This window comes from Taurulus bubalis (assembly GCF_910589615.1).
Source record: "Taurulus bubalis genome assembly, chromosome: 6".
In the NCBI taxonomy this organism is placed as follows: Eukaryota; Metazoa; Chordata; class Actinopteri; order Perciformes; family Cottidae; genus Taurulus; species Taurulus bubalis.
In genome coordinates this window covers 16,695,450-16,712,922 of record NC_136594.1, presented here as the reverse complement: position 1 = coordinate 16,712,922, position 17,473 = coordinate 16,695,450, and the positions used below count along the sequence as shown (strand labels likewise).

At 41.7% G+C, this 17,473-nt stretch overlaps 1 protein-coding gene across 1 annotated transcript; it reads right to left on the bottom strand.

The window, feature by feature from the left end:
* Positions 1-12,812: 12,812 nt before the first annotated feature.
* Positions 12,813-17,233, bottom strand: wiza (WIZ zinc finger a; the record flags this gene model as incomplete). The annotated part of the gene is made up of 6 exons (XM_079219176.1): positions 12,813-13,789; positions 14,763-14,922; positions 15,015-15,195; positions 15,307-15,521; positions 16,110-16,460; positions 16,648-17,233. The coding sequence occupies 6 exons, from the start codon at positions 17,231-17,233 to the stop codon at positions 13,633-13,635; spliced, it is 1,650 nt and encodes a 549-aa protein (XP_079075302.1). The 3' UTR covers positions 12,813-13,632.
* Between the last annotated feature and the right edge of the window lie 240 nt (positions 17,234-17,473).

The following is a 17,473-nucleotide window of genomic DNA, read 5'->3' as shown; positions in this document are numbered from 1 at the left end:
AGAGCCAGTCCAGTCTGAGTTCCTGTAAATTGAACACTGCGTTGGCATAGCAAGTCATTCATTGTGGTTTAAATATTGCTGGATTGACGATATGGATGGAAGTTGATTGGAGGTCAGTGCAATAGAGGACATGCAACAATAGAGCAGTTACATCTTTTATCCAAACTGCCCTTTGAAAGTAGTCTCTTTTCAAATCTAATTTAACAACAAATGGGTTTAATATGTTTATGGTTGCTGTTGGGTCTGTGTCAGAATAAATACCAAACAAAACCTAAAAATAATTATCCAGAACTGGAACTGAAGAGTGACTTTAACATTTAGCAGACTTTTGAACTCAGCTGTTTTATATACATCTGTACACCATTACAGCACTTTCTTTCAGACAGAATATTTTCCCTTTGAACTCAGGTCCATCTTTGTGCTCTGGTGTTCAGCTTTGGAAAAATGCAGTGTGAAAAAAAAGCATGCATTGAAGTGCAAAGCGATCACCCTCCTAGTGACCATTATGAAATGGCCTGTAGAGCTAAAGTTGTCTATTTCTGTATGTTCTTGTGCCTGGCTGGTTTTATTAAAATATCTGGAATCTGAATGAAGCTAATACTGAGTGATGAATGAACCAACTGTTTGGACTTTACAGCTTTAACAAATCAGGAAATGGAGGTAGTTTCTGGCCCACCTTTACTGGATATCCACACTATTGCAACAGCCATTGAAAACTCATTAGATATTTATATGATGAGTCTATCACATGCATCCTACTAATATTCAGTAATTGTCACTTATTTCCCAACTTATGTGACTGTGTTGACAACCTTTAAAGTTAAAGATAAAAGCAGATGTGTCCTTCAGTATGCCATCCTCATTATGGAGTTGATTGTCCACAAAACCCTTCCCCAAACAGTGATTGCCCAATCCTAACTTAGAAACAGTAACCAGGCATGGCTGACCTGTCAAGCTTTGCATTTCTTCACAAGGTTGAACTGGCCCCTATAGAGCTGTAGTAAGAGCAATGCTCTGAATTTAAAGAGTTTGGAGATAAGCAATAAGCACAAATGTGCATCAGTTCAAGTATGATCATATAGCATGTCCAGCTAACAAGCAGACGACCACTACATACATTTAAGATCAAGGAGTACATACAAATTAACTACATTATTTTGTTAGGTTATTATTTTGTACAGGTTACATTTATAAAGTCATGTTTAAAAACAAAAAAATACAAACAAAATGTTAAAGTTAAGGAATGAGTCAAACAGGTTTGTATTAGAAAAAAGTACCAGTCTGACCTTGCCTTTTTTTCTTGTCATACATAGCCTACTTACAAGTTATACTACATTACAATAAAAGAACAACACCTTTTTTCTATTTTCTTGTTTTTCATGTGGCTAATCAACTGGCGAGGATGCTAACTTTTTCTCTGGGACTAGCAGCTATAGCCTCAGTCTTTAGGCATAATATCATGTTTCATTAAGTGCATACAGTATATTCAAGACCTTTTTTTAAAATGAGTCACTTCGAAACAGCCAGACTAACGTTAGCTTAATTAGCTAGCCAGCTACAACTAATATTAACTCTCGCTGCAGGCTGGAATTGAGAGGCCAAGTTCGTCAATCTGTTTGAAATTAAAAAGCCATTGTTCAAAACATTAGCATGGATTTGGTATTTCCACTGTTTTCATTGTATCTGCATGCCTTGCTTGACAACAGAAACAAGGTTTAGCGAACCGTCAAACCAGTTCAGCTAACATGAAGGTGTGCAGCAGGGGCACTCCAGATGAATGTAGTGTTATTTCTCTCTTAGTTATGTCTTACTGTGAATTTTGACTCCTTTGTAATCACAGCAAGAATAGTTCACACCCACGGCAGCAGCTCTGCATTTCTCAACAATACTGATGGCTTCACCTTGGACCTCGGTTCTCCACGGGCTTCTGACATACTTGAACCCATGAATCACAGATCCCAGTGGAGAGGAGAGGTGAAAGAGGTGATGTAAATCAAGAAACTACATGGTTGATCCAATGGGTGTGAAGCTGAAAATCTGGAAGCATCATGGATGTTAGACATAGTACATTCATTTTGGTGGTTTGTCCAACATATTGGCTGCACTCTACTCTGTTGAAACAATCCACATGAGATCTTTAGTATCACAATTTCAGATAATGTTTTCTATTTTTCTGTGGATTCTTGCTTGAATTAGGCTGGGTGGGTGGGTTAGTCATTAAATATCCATATTTTCAGCCCTTGCACTTTGGGAGGTGCAGCATGTCCTCAAGTGGCCAATGTGTGATTGTATAGAAACTTTATGGAACATTGTCTGTATGCAGGTGAGAAATGGGGTGGTTATATTCTCGCTCGAGGACATGATATAAAAAAAACGTGTTGACTGACTTCTGTGTACTGTGGGTGGAGAGGACACTATTACTGGACTGGTGTCATCCAGTCTCAAAGGGAGCGGGCGGGGTCTGCTGGCTGACTTCCATGACTGTCTATAAACAGCTTATGAGAGATTTGAAGAGTAGCAGTAGCAGTGTGTGACAGCGGTGACACTGCCAGAAAATGAGACTAATTGATCTGGTAGCCACCTTGGTTGTTTGTGAACGCAGTCCATCCTGCCTTGAATCCGGACAGATTGATCCGTTTCTTACCAGCCATAACTTACATTCCACCAACAGGTCTGCCGACACAGAGCTGACGTCAGGGAGTAAACAAGATTCATCATGAAAAGGTCATTAGTGTCTGCCTGCAACCTCACAGGGATTCAAAAACCATTCATCATGCAGTTGGTGTCAGTGGGTTGTCTATTACATGACCCTGTGTGTTGGTTTCTAACATGTGGATTATCAATGGTGCACAATTGGTTTGTTTGCTCATGTAATGGTCGGTATGGGAAATAAAGCTGTTAAGGGGAAATATAATCAAATGTAAAGGTTATTCTTGAGCTTAAATCTCACACAAGGGTGTTTAAAAATGCTTTCCACTTAAACATGTTTTGATTGTTTGAGGCTCTCCTTGAGGTCGATGTCCACAGAGAGCAGACGTTGAACACGGTGAGACAAATTGAAGAGGGGAGTAAACAATCTGTTTCCAAACAACATGAGTCAAAGGCTGATTAGGAGCCAAACTCTGCTCGTTCCCTTAGCACGATCAAGACGAGGCGGGCAGCCACATTAGCCTGCGCTCACTGCTGAACAAGGCATCAGTGTAAACATCACAGAAACAAAATCATACAGCCAGCTTTTAGAGATTTTGGTTGCTCCCCAATATGTTTGGTTCCATATTTGGAGCCTGTGCTGTCCTGCTGAGCATCACAGCACCCTGGAGGAGTCATGTATTTATGTGACACATTGAGGAGATATTTACAAACTCCAAATGTATACTTTCACTGCTCTGTACAGCAAATGAGGTGAGACATTCAAATATGGTTGTTATTATTGCGGAAAGTACGGTTAATGCTTTATTTTACATAACATTACTTTTATATCATAAACATGGAGATCTTGGTGTAAAAAGTGTGTCTGGAATATGTTTTTGCTGTAACACTGCGCTGATGTAATTTTGAGTTTGCTATGCTTGTAAATAAATTAGAAATTGTATTTGGAATAATTATGATATATAATAAGGTGTTTATTTTCAGACACAAATACAATTTCAGGCTGGGTCTTAACCTCCAAATACCACGCATGTGTTACTTGTTCACTCAGTGTTTATCGACTGCGTCTGCGTGTCCCTCTGCTGACTCCCTCTCTGATGAACCATACTGAGGTGTCGATGAGGCGAAACTATCATGGTTTAAACAGTCAGCCAGCTGTACTGTACTGGATGACTTTCCTGGACTTTACTGGCATTACTTAGTTGAATCAGTGTGTACAGTTCACTTGTTCTGTGGTAAAGAAAAAACAAAGAAAAAGGATTAGTTTGCATCAGTTACGGGCAGAGAGTTCACAGCCCTGATTTTAATCTACAAAGTATAAATAGCAGGACACCATTGTGTATGTTAACCCAGATTTCGACTCATGAGCAGGCCCGGCTCAGGATGGATAAACACGTGGGAAAAAACAATATCAATCTCAAATTTTAAACATTTAACTTTTTCTGCTAAGGAAACTACTTTCTTGCATAATAAGACACTTTATTTACACACTTCACAGCTGCTAATACTACTTTATGCAGGCACAATGTAATATTTTATTGCAACGTCCATGTCTTCTTACTTTATTGGTGACTTTTTTTGTCATAATACTAGTTTAATTATTTATGTTGTTTTTTAATACTTGTGACCAGTAGATGGTAGTAGTAGATGGTCAATACATGAGTATTTCAGTGTTTTAATGTAACTTATCTGTTCTTGTACTTCTGCTGCTGCGACCCTGTATTTCCCTGTGTGAGATCAATACATTTTGTATTGTTTTATATTAGAGCCACAGGTGTATTCACTTCTCCATCTTATTGGATCTCTTATCATGACTGTGTGTGTGTGTGTGTGTGTGCGTGTGTGTGTGTGTGTGTGTGTGTGTGTGTGTGTGTGTGTGTGTGTGTGTGTGTAAAATATGCTTGATTGACACTTAGTTTCAGCTCCCCTAACTGTCACACAGGTGTTACAAGGGCATTAACCAACATGTGCCACCATTAATGTTATTAGTAACACCTGTGCTTCTCGCTGAATAGACCCCGTGAGTGAAACATATCCCTTTTGCATGGCTTACACCTTAATGCACACTGTTTCCCTCATTCCAGGAGCCACGCTGGTTTGTAGCATGCTTTGTTTGGCCGAGCTCTCCTCTGTAATGAGCAGAGCTACAGTGTCTGCCTGTGTCCTGTCACAGTATCTTACCAAGTTAAAAATGGTTCATGTAAGGTTATACAGTGTTAGGAGGGGAGGAAAGGCTTTTCATTTAAGTATTAGTACTGGGTGTAAATCCAGGGACTTTGATCTTTTACTTTGAATATCAAATCTCTCAGCTCATTCATGTGAAATGTAGTATTCTCCCTGGGCCCGTTCACACTATATATATGTGGTTAATGTAGGGTTGCAAGGGAAGGGAAACCATGAATAAATCAGGAGTGAGAGCTGGACAGAGAGCCTGGAAAATGTCAGGGATTATACAGAAGATATTTATTGTTTCAAAGCTACTGAGACCTGTTATGAGTTTCTGGCAGCACATCTGTTTATATGGTCAACTTGGACATTCAGAACAGTTATTAAACATTGACAACTGGGGTCCGACCACAAACCAGGTGGACTGAGGTTCTCTATATTCCTTTAAATGTACTAATGTCATAAAGGAGAAAAGCACAGACTCTTATTTTATATAAGTGCTTTCAGGTGATACTCTGTTGTTGCCAACTTCCTCTATGCTACGGAATTTTGCGTTGAGTGATTTTTGCCAAGCACCTATCTCCTGAAAGAAGCAATGTGGTGCTCTGCCACATCACCTTTCTCTATATTCCATATATGAGAATACATGTGAATGTGAGTCACATCTGTCCATCTGTGTCAGCGCTGACATGGACTGGCAATCTGCCCTGGATCTGTCTCGGGCCTCAAATTTAGTGCCAAAGACTGTTTTCTTGCATTTGCACAGTCAAAATGTCCAGGCCAGGTCTGACAGAGAGGATATGTATTTTGGAGGCCGAATAATGTCATTGTCCTGGTACAAAAGTTAATGTTCTAAACTCAAAGCAGAAAAGCAACCACAGGCTATTTGAGCATGGCAGTTTATTTAAGAAATGCAGTTTTGGTATCCTCTTTGCTGCTCAGTGTTAAGCTCACTATGAATGAAATAAGGCAAACAAAGCCTTCACTGTTCTCATGTGCTTCTGAGAAATGATCTACTACGCAATTCCTTACATGGTTTCCTCTTCATTGAAAATTGACAGTAGGATTGATTTTGTTTGTTACGGCCCTCTCTGCTGTCAATACAAATCAAATGCGGTGGTGGAGAAAGAAAAAAGCTCGATCTACACTTTGAGCCAATTTATCTGTGGAACCAACCACCATTCCGTAAAAAGAAATATGCATTGATTAAAATAGCCCAGTGATGAAGATTGCCTACTATGATAATGCCAAATAGTTTGATAAATTGTATGTTGTGTTATTAGAGTATAATGTGACAAGATAATGAAAATTACAGTGCTTTTTTAAAATGTCTTGCTCCAGAGGAAAAGTGGACAATCAATCTCACCATAAGTAACTCCTGGCCTTTATTTGGCCACTTTTATCTGAACTTATTTTCCGAATTACTGGTGAAAATAGTGGCAGTGAGCCATGAGCACTCTGAGCTATGACAAATTCAATATACAGTAGACTATGCATAATATTATACAGTATGCTGGCCACAAAATGCAGAATTTCACCTTAAAATGAGTGTATTTTACCTTGCTGCAGAACAAAGGTCCCTTCTCAGATGAAAACAATTTGGAAAAACATTGCGGAATTGTTCATTTGGCATTCGATGATTCATTCTTTACGGGGGAAAAAAGGGTTGCAGCACTTCTACCGTACTTCCCTGCTGAGATGTTTTATTTTGTTTTGCTGATGTGCTTATGTTCTGTTGGATGTTTCTTTAAATGCCATCAACCTGCTGATGAAAATTAGCCTGTATGGCTGAATTTAGAGGATGGCTCATGTAAATTAATGAGCATTGACCCTGAATAAATTAAACATAAACAAAGAGTTGAATGATGGGATGGGATTTATTCAAATGTTGCAGGAGGGATTTTAGGGAAACTTATTTTACTGATCCCATATTGATCCTATTACAGGGGAAAATATATTTGCATTTCAACTGATCAAATAACTGTGTAATGGAAAGAGGTTGCTTGGAGTGACAAACACAGCAACTTTGCTGTTTAATTTGGTTCTCATAACTTGTTCTGCTTTACTTGCTGCTCTCCTAGGCATTGGTTTTGGCTGCAGCAAACTGCAGCTGTTTTAAGAAGAAAAGTTCCCAAAAAACATCCAAATTGGAGTTGAAGCATTTGGCAGATATTGGTGGACACCAAAATCAGAGTGAAAAGAATATGAATATTGGACATAATATTGGCTTGAAGTTAAACACATAACTCTTATTGCTAACGTTGCTCCATGTCTGCCTGGTGTCTAAATAGACAACTGTTTGCCAACAATTTCCCCATATCAGCCATGGAAGTATGTAGAAAGCTTGTTTCTGCGGCCCAAAAAAATAAAATAAATCATCAACCGCCGGTTTAATGTTCATTAGAGCTCCACATCTTAATGACTATTCATTACTGACAAATTAGTGTGGAGTGAATATTTCTCTGTCTGAATAAAGTTATCAGGTGAAGCCACATCATTACAAAATAGATTGATTGAAACCCGGAGTACCAAAGACAGGTCTCTCTGGTCTCTCCTCTGTGTGGTCCTATACACATTGTCTTCACACTATGTCCTTAATGTCTTACTGCGGAGTTATGGACACACAGTCGGACACATATACATCCATACCAACATGGGCTGCTACTACACACTCAAAAACGGGTACATACACAGGCCAGATGTGAGTGTCGCTCTGGATCCATGTGGCAAACCCTGGGCTCCAAGCTGCTGATTGTTATCGTAATGGTCATGGCGGGCTGCCCTGGATCTCTACAATGGTCATATCTTCATGGCCCATTCTGGAGAAATAATTATTTAAAATAATGAAACAATCATCACGCGTAAATCTCAAGGAAATTAAAAGCAGGGCTGAAATAAATAATATCTGTATATAATTTGTGACTTTGCAATAATCAATATATCTGATAAAAAAAGATTGAAACTAATAAAAAATGTTGTTTTCTTCCTTGAAAGAAATCAAAGACGCTCTGAAAACAGACATGCTGAACCTCTCTGTTATGTTTACAGATGCAGTAATTAATTTCCAACACACAGTTTCTGCCCATATTGCTCTGCTCTGTGCTGAGGGTCAGGTAGAGTTGCAGCCTGTCTGTCACGTCTGATGCTGTTGCAAACATTTGGTGAGCTGGTGGCATGTTTTGTCTTTCAGCCTTGCACAACCTTTGCTTGTTAACTTCTTGTATAACAGAGGCCCGATACACAAACATGGGTCTGAGCTGGATAATTCCAGAAAGCATCTTGGCAGTAGGATAAATCATCCGTAAATCACTGGAATAGTTTGCTGCTTGTTTCACATAGATTTCAGATTCTGTTCAACTGATCCAGGATCTGTAGTGACCTCAAAGCAGGAGTTACGTGAGGTCACCTGAGCCGTCTCAAGAGCAACAGCATGATGACACCAGCAGCATTATGTCCCCCATGGAAAGGCTCTGTGCTCGTCTCTGGTGTCCGGTGTCATTGTGGAGTCTGGATGTTGCAAAACTGCTGACCACAGCAGCCAAGTGCACTCTGATGACATAATCATAACCTCTTTGCCTGCTAAATCACACCGTGATCCCTCCTGGTGCTCACATACAAGAAGGTGGTTGTTTATTTAATTAATAAAGCAAAACAATGCAGTTATAGCCGCATACATTGTGTTTGTGTATATGTTGAAAACACATTTGTGTGTGAACTGTGTCGTTTCTGTTCTTGAACTATAGTGCAGTACCAACAGCAGCTGTTTATCAAAGCACAAAACTTCAGACAACTAGAAAAACAGAAAGATAAATTACAGATGCACTGCTAGAGTTGGAGTCTTGGGGAATCTGTCCTCTCTGAGGGAAGTTTGCAAAGTAAAAATTTGTGTGATAAAACTCCATCTTCTGCCAACACCCTGAAACATAAATCACACTGGAAGAATTTACTTCCAGACTCTATTTCAAAGACGAAGACGTAATCTCGAAGACGGACAGAAATACTTTTTCTCTTTTTATCCGGTGTTTTTTGACCCAACTAACAAATACCGTTATAAACTATGGCTGGGTATTAGGACATCTATTCTTCATATGTTTGCTTACAATAATTACCAGGGTTTTCCACATGTTGCTGTTGTTATAAGTATTGCTGTGTCCTCAGCAGACTCAGGTCATCTGGTTAATACAGAACAACGCTGCAGCTATCTTTCATTAAGTTTTGATCAAAGCAGCGAGAGACGTGATCAAAGTAAAACACGATGGACTAACTAACTAGCTAAAGTGATGGACTAATCTCTTCCAGACATCCAACCATTATCAGCCGCTTATCCGGGGTCGGGTCGCGGTGGCAGCAGGTTCAGCAGGCCGACCCAGGCTTCTCTCTCACCCGCAACACTTTCCAGCTCATTCTGGGGGACCCCGAGGCGTTCCAAGGCCAGCCGGGAGATATAATCCCTCCAGCGTGTCCTTGGTCCTCCCCGGGGTCTCCTACCAGTTGGACGTGCCTGGAAAACCTCTAATGGGAGGCGTCCAGGAGGCATCCTGACTAGATGCCCGAACCACCTCAGCTGACTCCTTTCGACACGAAGGAGCAGCGGCTCGACTCCAAGCTCCCTCCTGATGTCCGAGCTCCTTACCCTATCTCTAAGGGTGAGCCCGGCCACCCTACGGAGGAAGCTCTTTTCGGCCGCTTGTATCCGAGACCTCGTTCTTTCGGTCACGACCCAGAGTTCGTGGCCATAGGTGAGGGTTGGAACATAGACCGACCAGTAAATGGAGAGCTTCGCCTTCCGGCTCAGCTCCCTCTTCACCAGGACGGACCGGTACAGCGCCTGTTTTATTGCTGCAGCCGCACCGATCCGTCTGTCGATCTCCCGCTCCACCTTACCCTCACTCGTGAACAAGACCCCGAGATACTTGAACTCATTTGCTTGGGGTAGGCAGTTTGTCCCCACCTGGAGGGAGCAATCCACCGGTTTCCGGCAGAGCACCGTGGCCTCAGATTTGGAGGTGCTAACTCTCATCCCTGCCGCTTCACACTCGGCTGCAAAACGCCCCAGTGAATGCTGGAGGTCACGGTCCGAGGAGGCAAACAGGACCACATCATCCACGAACAGCAGAGTGGCGATCCCGAGACTCCCGAACCGGAGGGATGACTCAGTGTTGATATAATATATTGCTCCACCCGCTACACACAACAGCTAAGGGTCAAGTACAGTTGTACATGGTAGTGGGTTTGTACCATTTGATTGGACAAAATATATGTAATCTCTCCGGGTTCAAGATGAGTCATCAAATCTAGTTTTACACCATAGAGGGTGGGGTGGGGGTGGGGGGTTGTGTGTGTGTGTGTGTGTGTGTGTGTGTGTGTGTGTGTGTGTGTGTGTGTGTGTGTGTGTGTGTGTGTGTGAGATAACTCAGGAGTATCATGGATTCTAACCATGAGCTGATTTATATCGGGCACTTGAGGACAAAATAACTGCAGAACATGCTGATAAATGTGTCTGACGTCACATAACCTTATAAGGTTTCATTTAAATGTAATATTCAATGTGCATTTAGCATTTTCTTTGTTTAGCTAATTCTGCTGTTTGGTGCAGTTGGTTGTTGCTGGTGTTGCTTTATTGTTCCCAAATCACAGACCTTTTTACAGAGGAGCAGGACAGGAAACTGCACAGCTGGTACCAATAACATTAACGACACAGCAATTACATCTCATCAGTCTCACCTGTGTTAGACGGGTCCTAATAACTGCGGTCCCATTCAATGTTTTAAATCATACATACATCCATGTTTTCCTCACCCACAAGACCTTTTTAAGGTGAACATTTTGACATGTTAATGTAAATTGAATTAAATTATAATTAATGGGGAAGTTAATAGCGTTTTCAGGTAATTCCGTCTTATTATTCCTTGAGTCCACGGCCATGCAGACAGTCTGGTCAAGAGTATAGCTAATAAAGATACTTGATGAATGATTGTGCCAGACTGTCTAGCTTCCAGTTTTAAAACCAATACACCGTCAGAAACCCAAAGTTCTTATACCACCTCTTTCAAATCCCACAGCCCTGGAAGACAGATGTGCATCTAATTTGGGCTCTAACTTCAATGAGAGCTTTGAAAAAGCTGATCTGAGTCCCGTGTGTTTGTGTTAATAGATGTGAGCAACAGCCCACTCGGACCCTGTCAGGTAGGATCACTTGCTCACTCGATGCCCTGAGATTGGTGAACCAGCAGAAGAGCGGACATCAGATTTATCCATCAGCGGCTGAAGGCAGACTGAAACCCTGCCCACGGCCGTGTGGTAGTAAATTACACAGAATGAGACTCCAGAGATCATCACTGTGACGTGAATATATAGCAGAGACGGAGAAAAGAGGAGGCCATGTACTGTTTGTGGTGGAGACCGAGCAGGAAACAGAAAGGGTGTTATGCTGCATGGAAAGCTATTATATGTCCTCTTCACAGCCTCTCCTGTGGGGTGTTTCCTCTCCTTCACTGCAGAACAGAGGGCCCATTCAGCAACTGTTCAATGTGCTTAGCACCACAAGTGCACAAAGATGTCTGTCTTTAGAATACATTGTACCTTTTCTTCTTGTCTGAACAATGATGAGATGAGATTGGAGTGCGACACTTCAGCTGTCTTTTCAATCCGAGCTCACGTGCAGTATTCGTGGACACAAATTGCAATATGGAAACTTGAAAAATAATGCTTTTTGCAATGTATACTGCAGCTTTTGAGGATATACAAACGACATGATGTTTTGAGAGACACAGAAGACAGATTATGCTTTGTGTACAGAGTTTTTTTACAATTTAAACATTTCGACTTCCTTTGGCTATCGAGGAGCAATAAAGGATGCAGGATCTGGTGCAGGACCCAGACAGGTAGTAACATCATTGAACCCTTGTCAACACAATGATCTGAGCTGGAAAGTAGAGGAAATCAAATCAACAGCCACACTTTAAACATTATAAACACAAGGGATAGCAGCTTAGAGATGTTTTGCTCTGAAGTCAAATCTCCACCAAACAGACTTATACAGCCACTGCTGGCTGGCATCAAGACACATTTATCAACAACATAATGTCATAAAATGGAAGCGTTTTGAGAACTGGAGTACAGGACAGAAACATACTTTTGTTTGAGAAGTCCTGGTTTACAGGAACAACATAAAAAGCTCCTAACTGATGCAAAATGTGCAGCTTTCCTCTTCATGATTTCCAGATATTTACGACTACAATGCTGTATGAAACTAATATATTATCTATGACTGTGAGAATGAGGTTGTTTACACAAAGGGGAGATGCAGTTATGATGCAACATGGCAGGGAACGAACATTAAGCCTTGATGTTTCAAGGAATGTGTAAAGGAACTTTTTTTAAACAACTACACAGGCGCAATCAGAAACTAAGCAATCGGCATGGAAGCCTGTGGAAAAACACCCGCTACAAACTAATTTAGTTATTAACACACAGCTGTTCAGCTGTTCACACGTTCCTCCACGAGAAGGAACTACATCCTGGTGGGCTGAAGAGTGAAATGTGGCCTTGGGTTTAAGGCGGTGAGCATGAACAGCAACATTCACTCATTTCCTGTTCTCTCTCCACAGTACACCCTTGAGTAAACATATAAAATAGCCCAAAATGATTTTTTTTTTTTTTTTATCAAGTGAGATCCCAAAATTGTTGTTAAATAATCCAAATAAAAGATGACAGTGGACACAGCTAAATGAAAATTATATGTAAATGAGAGGATTTAAAAATATATTTGGATGTATGGAGACAAGAGAACTTTTGTGCTGAATTTTGCAAAAAAATGGATTCAATAAATTAGATTGTAGTCAACACCGCTGACTTGTACATCTGGTGACTTTGTGGAGAAAACTGTATTTGTATAATCTAAATCTTACAGTGAGTGCTGGTGTAATGCAGTATGTTCAGTATAAATTGTCCATTCATTTGTAAAAAAAAAAAAAAAAAAAAAAAAAAAACACAAATATTTTATATACAAGACACAATTTAATTAATATTAGTATTAAAAAACATGTAAAAAGACCAGAAAACCACACAGTATTTGAAGTTATACCTGAAGAAAGAGTCAATAATGGAAACAGTGTCTCTATGGTCAAGACGGCTGACGCTTTGATTTTCAGGAGATTACATTACTGATAACATTTTTCTTCCAACCAAATTGTCACCAATTACATTTTTGTTATTTCTTGTCTCTGTGTTTTGTGATTCAAAAACATTTCCATTTACGAAAATAAAGAGAGAATCCATCATGATTTATGGTAAAAGCCCTGAAAAATAAATGTGTAAAACAAGACTCAATTCAAAAGCATATAAAGGAGACAAAGTATATGGACAAACAGCAGTCTACTCAGCAGAAGAAAAAAAAGAAAAACTAGAAAAATCTCTGACCCGGGTTCTTTCAGTGTCCGACATTAAATAATGACAACTATTTAATATATCACACTGAAACACATGTACAACATCTATACAAATAGTAGGAAGTATGAGCAGGAGGAGGAACGCAGTGGACATCAAAATGAGGGATGAATCAGCTTTGGATATTAACCCCAAAACATCCAGTTATGAGTATTGTTAACCGTTGTAGTCAGTGGATTTTACCTGAGTGGATTACATTCTGCTGCTTTCCTCATATGGCTCATGCTTGCCCTCTCTAGGACAAAAAAGGAACATCAAATATGCACTTTTTACTGACAATTAGTGACCTCAAAGTAGACGTACGGTCTTCATCTTGACATACGAAAGTGACGAGCTTGTTTAATGTGAACTACAGAGAGACTTTGTGTACTAGACAGCGACCGGATGGACGAGTGCTGGAGCTGCCACAGGTGCAGCCGGAGGAGACGCTTTGCCTTTGTAGCCCAGCGACAGGATGTGTTTCTGCAGGTGTGTGATCCATCGCTCTTGAACCGACAGAGGTCCATGAAACACTTCCTCACAGAACCTGAACAGAAGCACAGAGAGGGAAGTTTCTCCACTGGTTAATATCATCCTGTCCCATATCGTCTAATTCTGTAACTTCTTGTTCCAATGTCTCTTCATTGAAGTTTACTCCGTTAAATATTATTGAAAGATTCCACATTTTTTAAATAAAAATAATCTAGATGTCTAAAAAAACATCACTTGACATATTTTGTATCTTTGAAAAGTTTGGGAACGTTTATTCTATGTTTCCCCACCCTATTCTATATGTGTACAACTAAAATGAGCATCATCTAAAAATCTGCACAAGCAATGTCAATTGTCTAAAAACATCTGTGAATGTCCAATTGATGCCTACTACCAATAAAAAAAAAAAGAATCAAAAAAACAAGAGAAAAGTTGGGGATCTCCACTAGAAATTAAGTCCTGATAGTCCATAGCAATATTCGTCCGCACTGCATACATGTTGTAGAGAACGACCCACCAGCAGGCTGCTGCTTGTCATTTGGTTAAGAACACAAAACCAGTTTACCAAGTCAAGCCGGGCCAACGAACAGCCAATCCTCACTCAAAGATTTTTATAAGCATTTTTTAAGTCCGTCTGTTGTCCCAACATAAAAACACTTTGGTTCAGTAAATGTCTGTCAGTCAGTCAGCTTGATGAAGGCAGGTTGTGAGCTGCTGTCCAGATATGTTGCTGAAAGATGTGAACCGAAGATGGAGCCTGTGTGGATTGGATGACAGGATGCTTACGCGCCTCTCACGTCTCGCTTCCAGTATAGATTCCCAGCAAGATGCTGGTGACTAAGCACACGTCTGGTTTGAGTCCAGCAGGCTTCTCGTTGCATGCCATCCCTGTCTCTTTTCCCCCCTCATGTCATGTCACCTCTCTGACTTCTACCTAATAATGCAAGCTGGTGAAAATGATACTGTAGGTATCCTTATTGATCTCTTACTCTAAACCCGGCCATTCACATTCTTTGTTTTGTACTGACCTGCACTTGAGGGAGTAGACTTTGCCCACCAGTTTGACCAGAGGTGTAAGTGGGGGCTTTGGCAGCATAGCGGGAATGCTGCCTGACCGTGATGGCTGCTGGGAATTGGAGTCGTGATTTTCTTCCCCTGCTGGCACAACACGTTTTGGTGGGTGGGCCCCTGAAACCACATAGAAAGGTAATAGAAGCATGTAGAAACGTTTTAATTTATCAATTACAGTATAACTATATCCGGCTATTTTCAACTCTCACCCCTTGAGGAGCGCAGGCCGGGGTCGCCGTGGGCTGCAATAGTCCGTATGTGGCTGTTTGAGTGTCTGGATGAGCCGGCAGTTACGCCCAAGTTCTCCCTGCCCACCGAAGGCTTCAGGCTGCTGCCAGCGACAGAGTCAGAGTCTGTGGACAGAGAGGGCGAAGCAGCACCTCTCTGGGACTGAGAGAAAATTAGATTAGAGATTAGACTGAACACTGCTTAATGCATTGCTCATATGTATCATGTTGTGAATTAAGACTAATTTAAAGCATATTTTAGAGCACAGCCCACCTTCTTGATGTAAAGGTCTCCCATGCGATAGCGTTGGGTTATTGCTGCTACCTTGATTGGGTCCCTGCGGATCAACTCACTGAGGAGTTCGATAGGGGAGCTCGCTCCGTCTGCCTTCCATTCAACGATCCCCAGCTGTCTGAGGTGGGCCCGCGCGTGACTAGCCAGGGCCTTGCGGTTCTCAAAGTCAAAGCCACAAAGCTCACAGGATGCGTCTGACACAAAGAAGACCAGAGTCAGTATCTACGTCACCAATGACAGAGGAGACGTGTATCACCAGTTCAGTGAGTTCCAAGAATAGTTTTAAGATGTTATAATTGTGTAAAGATTACAATTTCTGGTCCAGATTTTAGGGCATGCCAGTAGAATCAGTAAAATAGTTCAAAGTGACAGCAGAGTAATGCTGAGAGTGTGTTGAGGCAGCATTGCATTGTGGGATGCGTCTCATCAAGAGGGATTACAATAAATCCAGTGAAAAGACAAAAACTAACTATGCTTCTGTCTGTTGCACTCTGATTCATTCTTTCTCATTTAAGATGTAAATATGGCCACTGTAGTTTTTAAAAAACTGAAATAACTACCGCATTTTTGGAGGACTATTTTCAACAACAAACAGTTGGTGTTATTATTGAGTATTTATGGCACCAGGTCAGTGTTTGAAGGATTGACTCCTAGCGTCCTAGTTCATCTTAGTTAAGAAACACGTTACAGAGTACAACAGTATGGCTCACTATCTTACAACAACATGATAGTAAAATGATTACATACTAAGCTATTGCTTAACAATGGTGTTAATAGATTACCGGTGTGTGAGGCCCCACTTCTGCCAGACGAGGGTTTCTCCTTCATGGAATAATCAAGAGGTGCTGTGGAGGCGTTGCCGGCTGGTTCCCGCGACTGGAGGCTGTCCAGGGACCTTCTGGAGCCTTGAGGGGCCCATGCGGCTTTGCCTGATGACCCAGTGGGCACAGACACTTTCTTGCCTTCTTCACCACGCATCATGACCTCTTTGAGCAGATCAATCGGCGATGATCTGGTCGACCAGGTGAGCCCGAGCTGGCGCAGATGCGCGCGCGCGTGGCATGACAGGGCTTTGCGGGTCTCAAACAGCTGTCCACAGAAATTACAAAGGACTGTTGGTGGGGATTGTACATCTGTGGAATGGCGGAAAATAAATAAAGAGGCTGAATCCACACTTTGTTGAACACAAACAAACAAAGTAATACATTGGAAAAATAAACAAGGGGTTTATTGCTGACTTCTGAGATACGGCACCTAACAAATACAATTTGACAATTATTACTATTTCAGATGAATGGCTCTTTTTATGGCTCGCTTTACCTGCATTCAGAGGCTTTGCAGCAGCAGGTGACTTCTGCGTAGGAGAGTTACTGTTGGTGCTGGATCCCTTCGGTTGAACAGACACCTCAATCTCCACTGGCTCAGGCTTAGGCTTCCTATGAAGGGGGTCCACTGCAAGCCTAAAGCCTTTCTTAGCCTTTGGGGCCCTGTTAACAGGAGATCGAACATACTTTGCAGGGCTTGGGGAGAGGGATGTGGAGGGAGACGGGGCTGCGGATGAGCTGGTTGCACTGTTCATTTTGGAAGGGTGTATGGCTTCCAGCATGCCACTGTTGACCAGTTCTTGAACGGTGTCAATTGAAGAGGTTTTCCCCAGCAGGTCAACCACTCCAATCTGACGCAGGTGAGCGCGTGCGTGGATGGCCAGGCCTTTACGATTCTCAAACTTCTCCCTGCACAGAATACAAGTAAAGTCCTCTGACGATTTAGGCCGTTTGATGGGTGGGGACGCCGGTGGAGCGGACCGATTATAGGTTCGTTTCAAGGAGGATTTAGAGGGACTGTTTGAGGTGCTCGCTCCTGCATCCTGCTCACTGCTGATGGGCTTGAGGTCCTCCTCCTCCATGATCTGGTAAAGCAAATTAATAGGGCTGCCCTTGATGTCGCTATCAGGGATTCCAATCTGGCGCAGATGTGCCCGAGCATGACCGGAAAGGCCTTTGCGTGTCCCATACCAACAGCCACAGAGTTGACACACATGGACCTCATTGGTGGGGTCTGAAGCTGCAAGAATACAAAAAAAGTGATAAGTAAAAGGAACCCAGGCTGTCATGTTAATAACCTTTCATAAAATCAAATAAGGTGC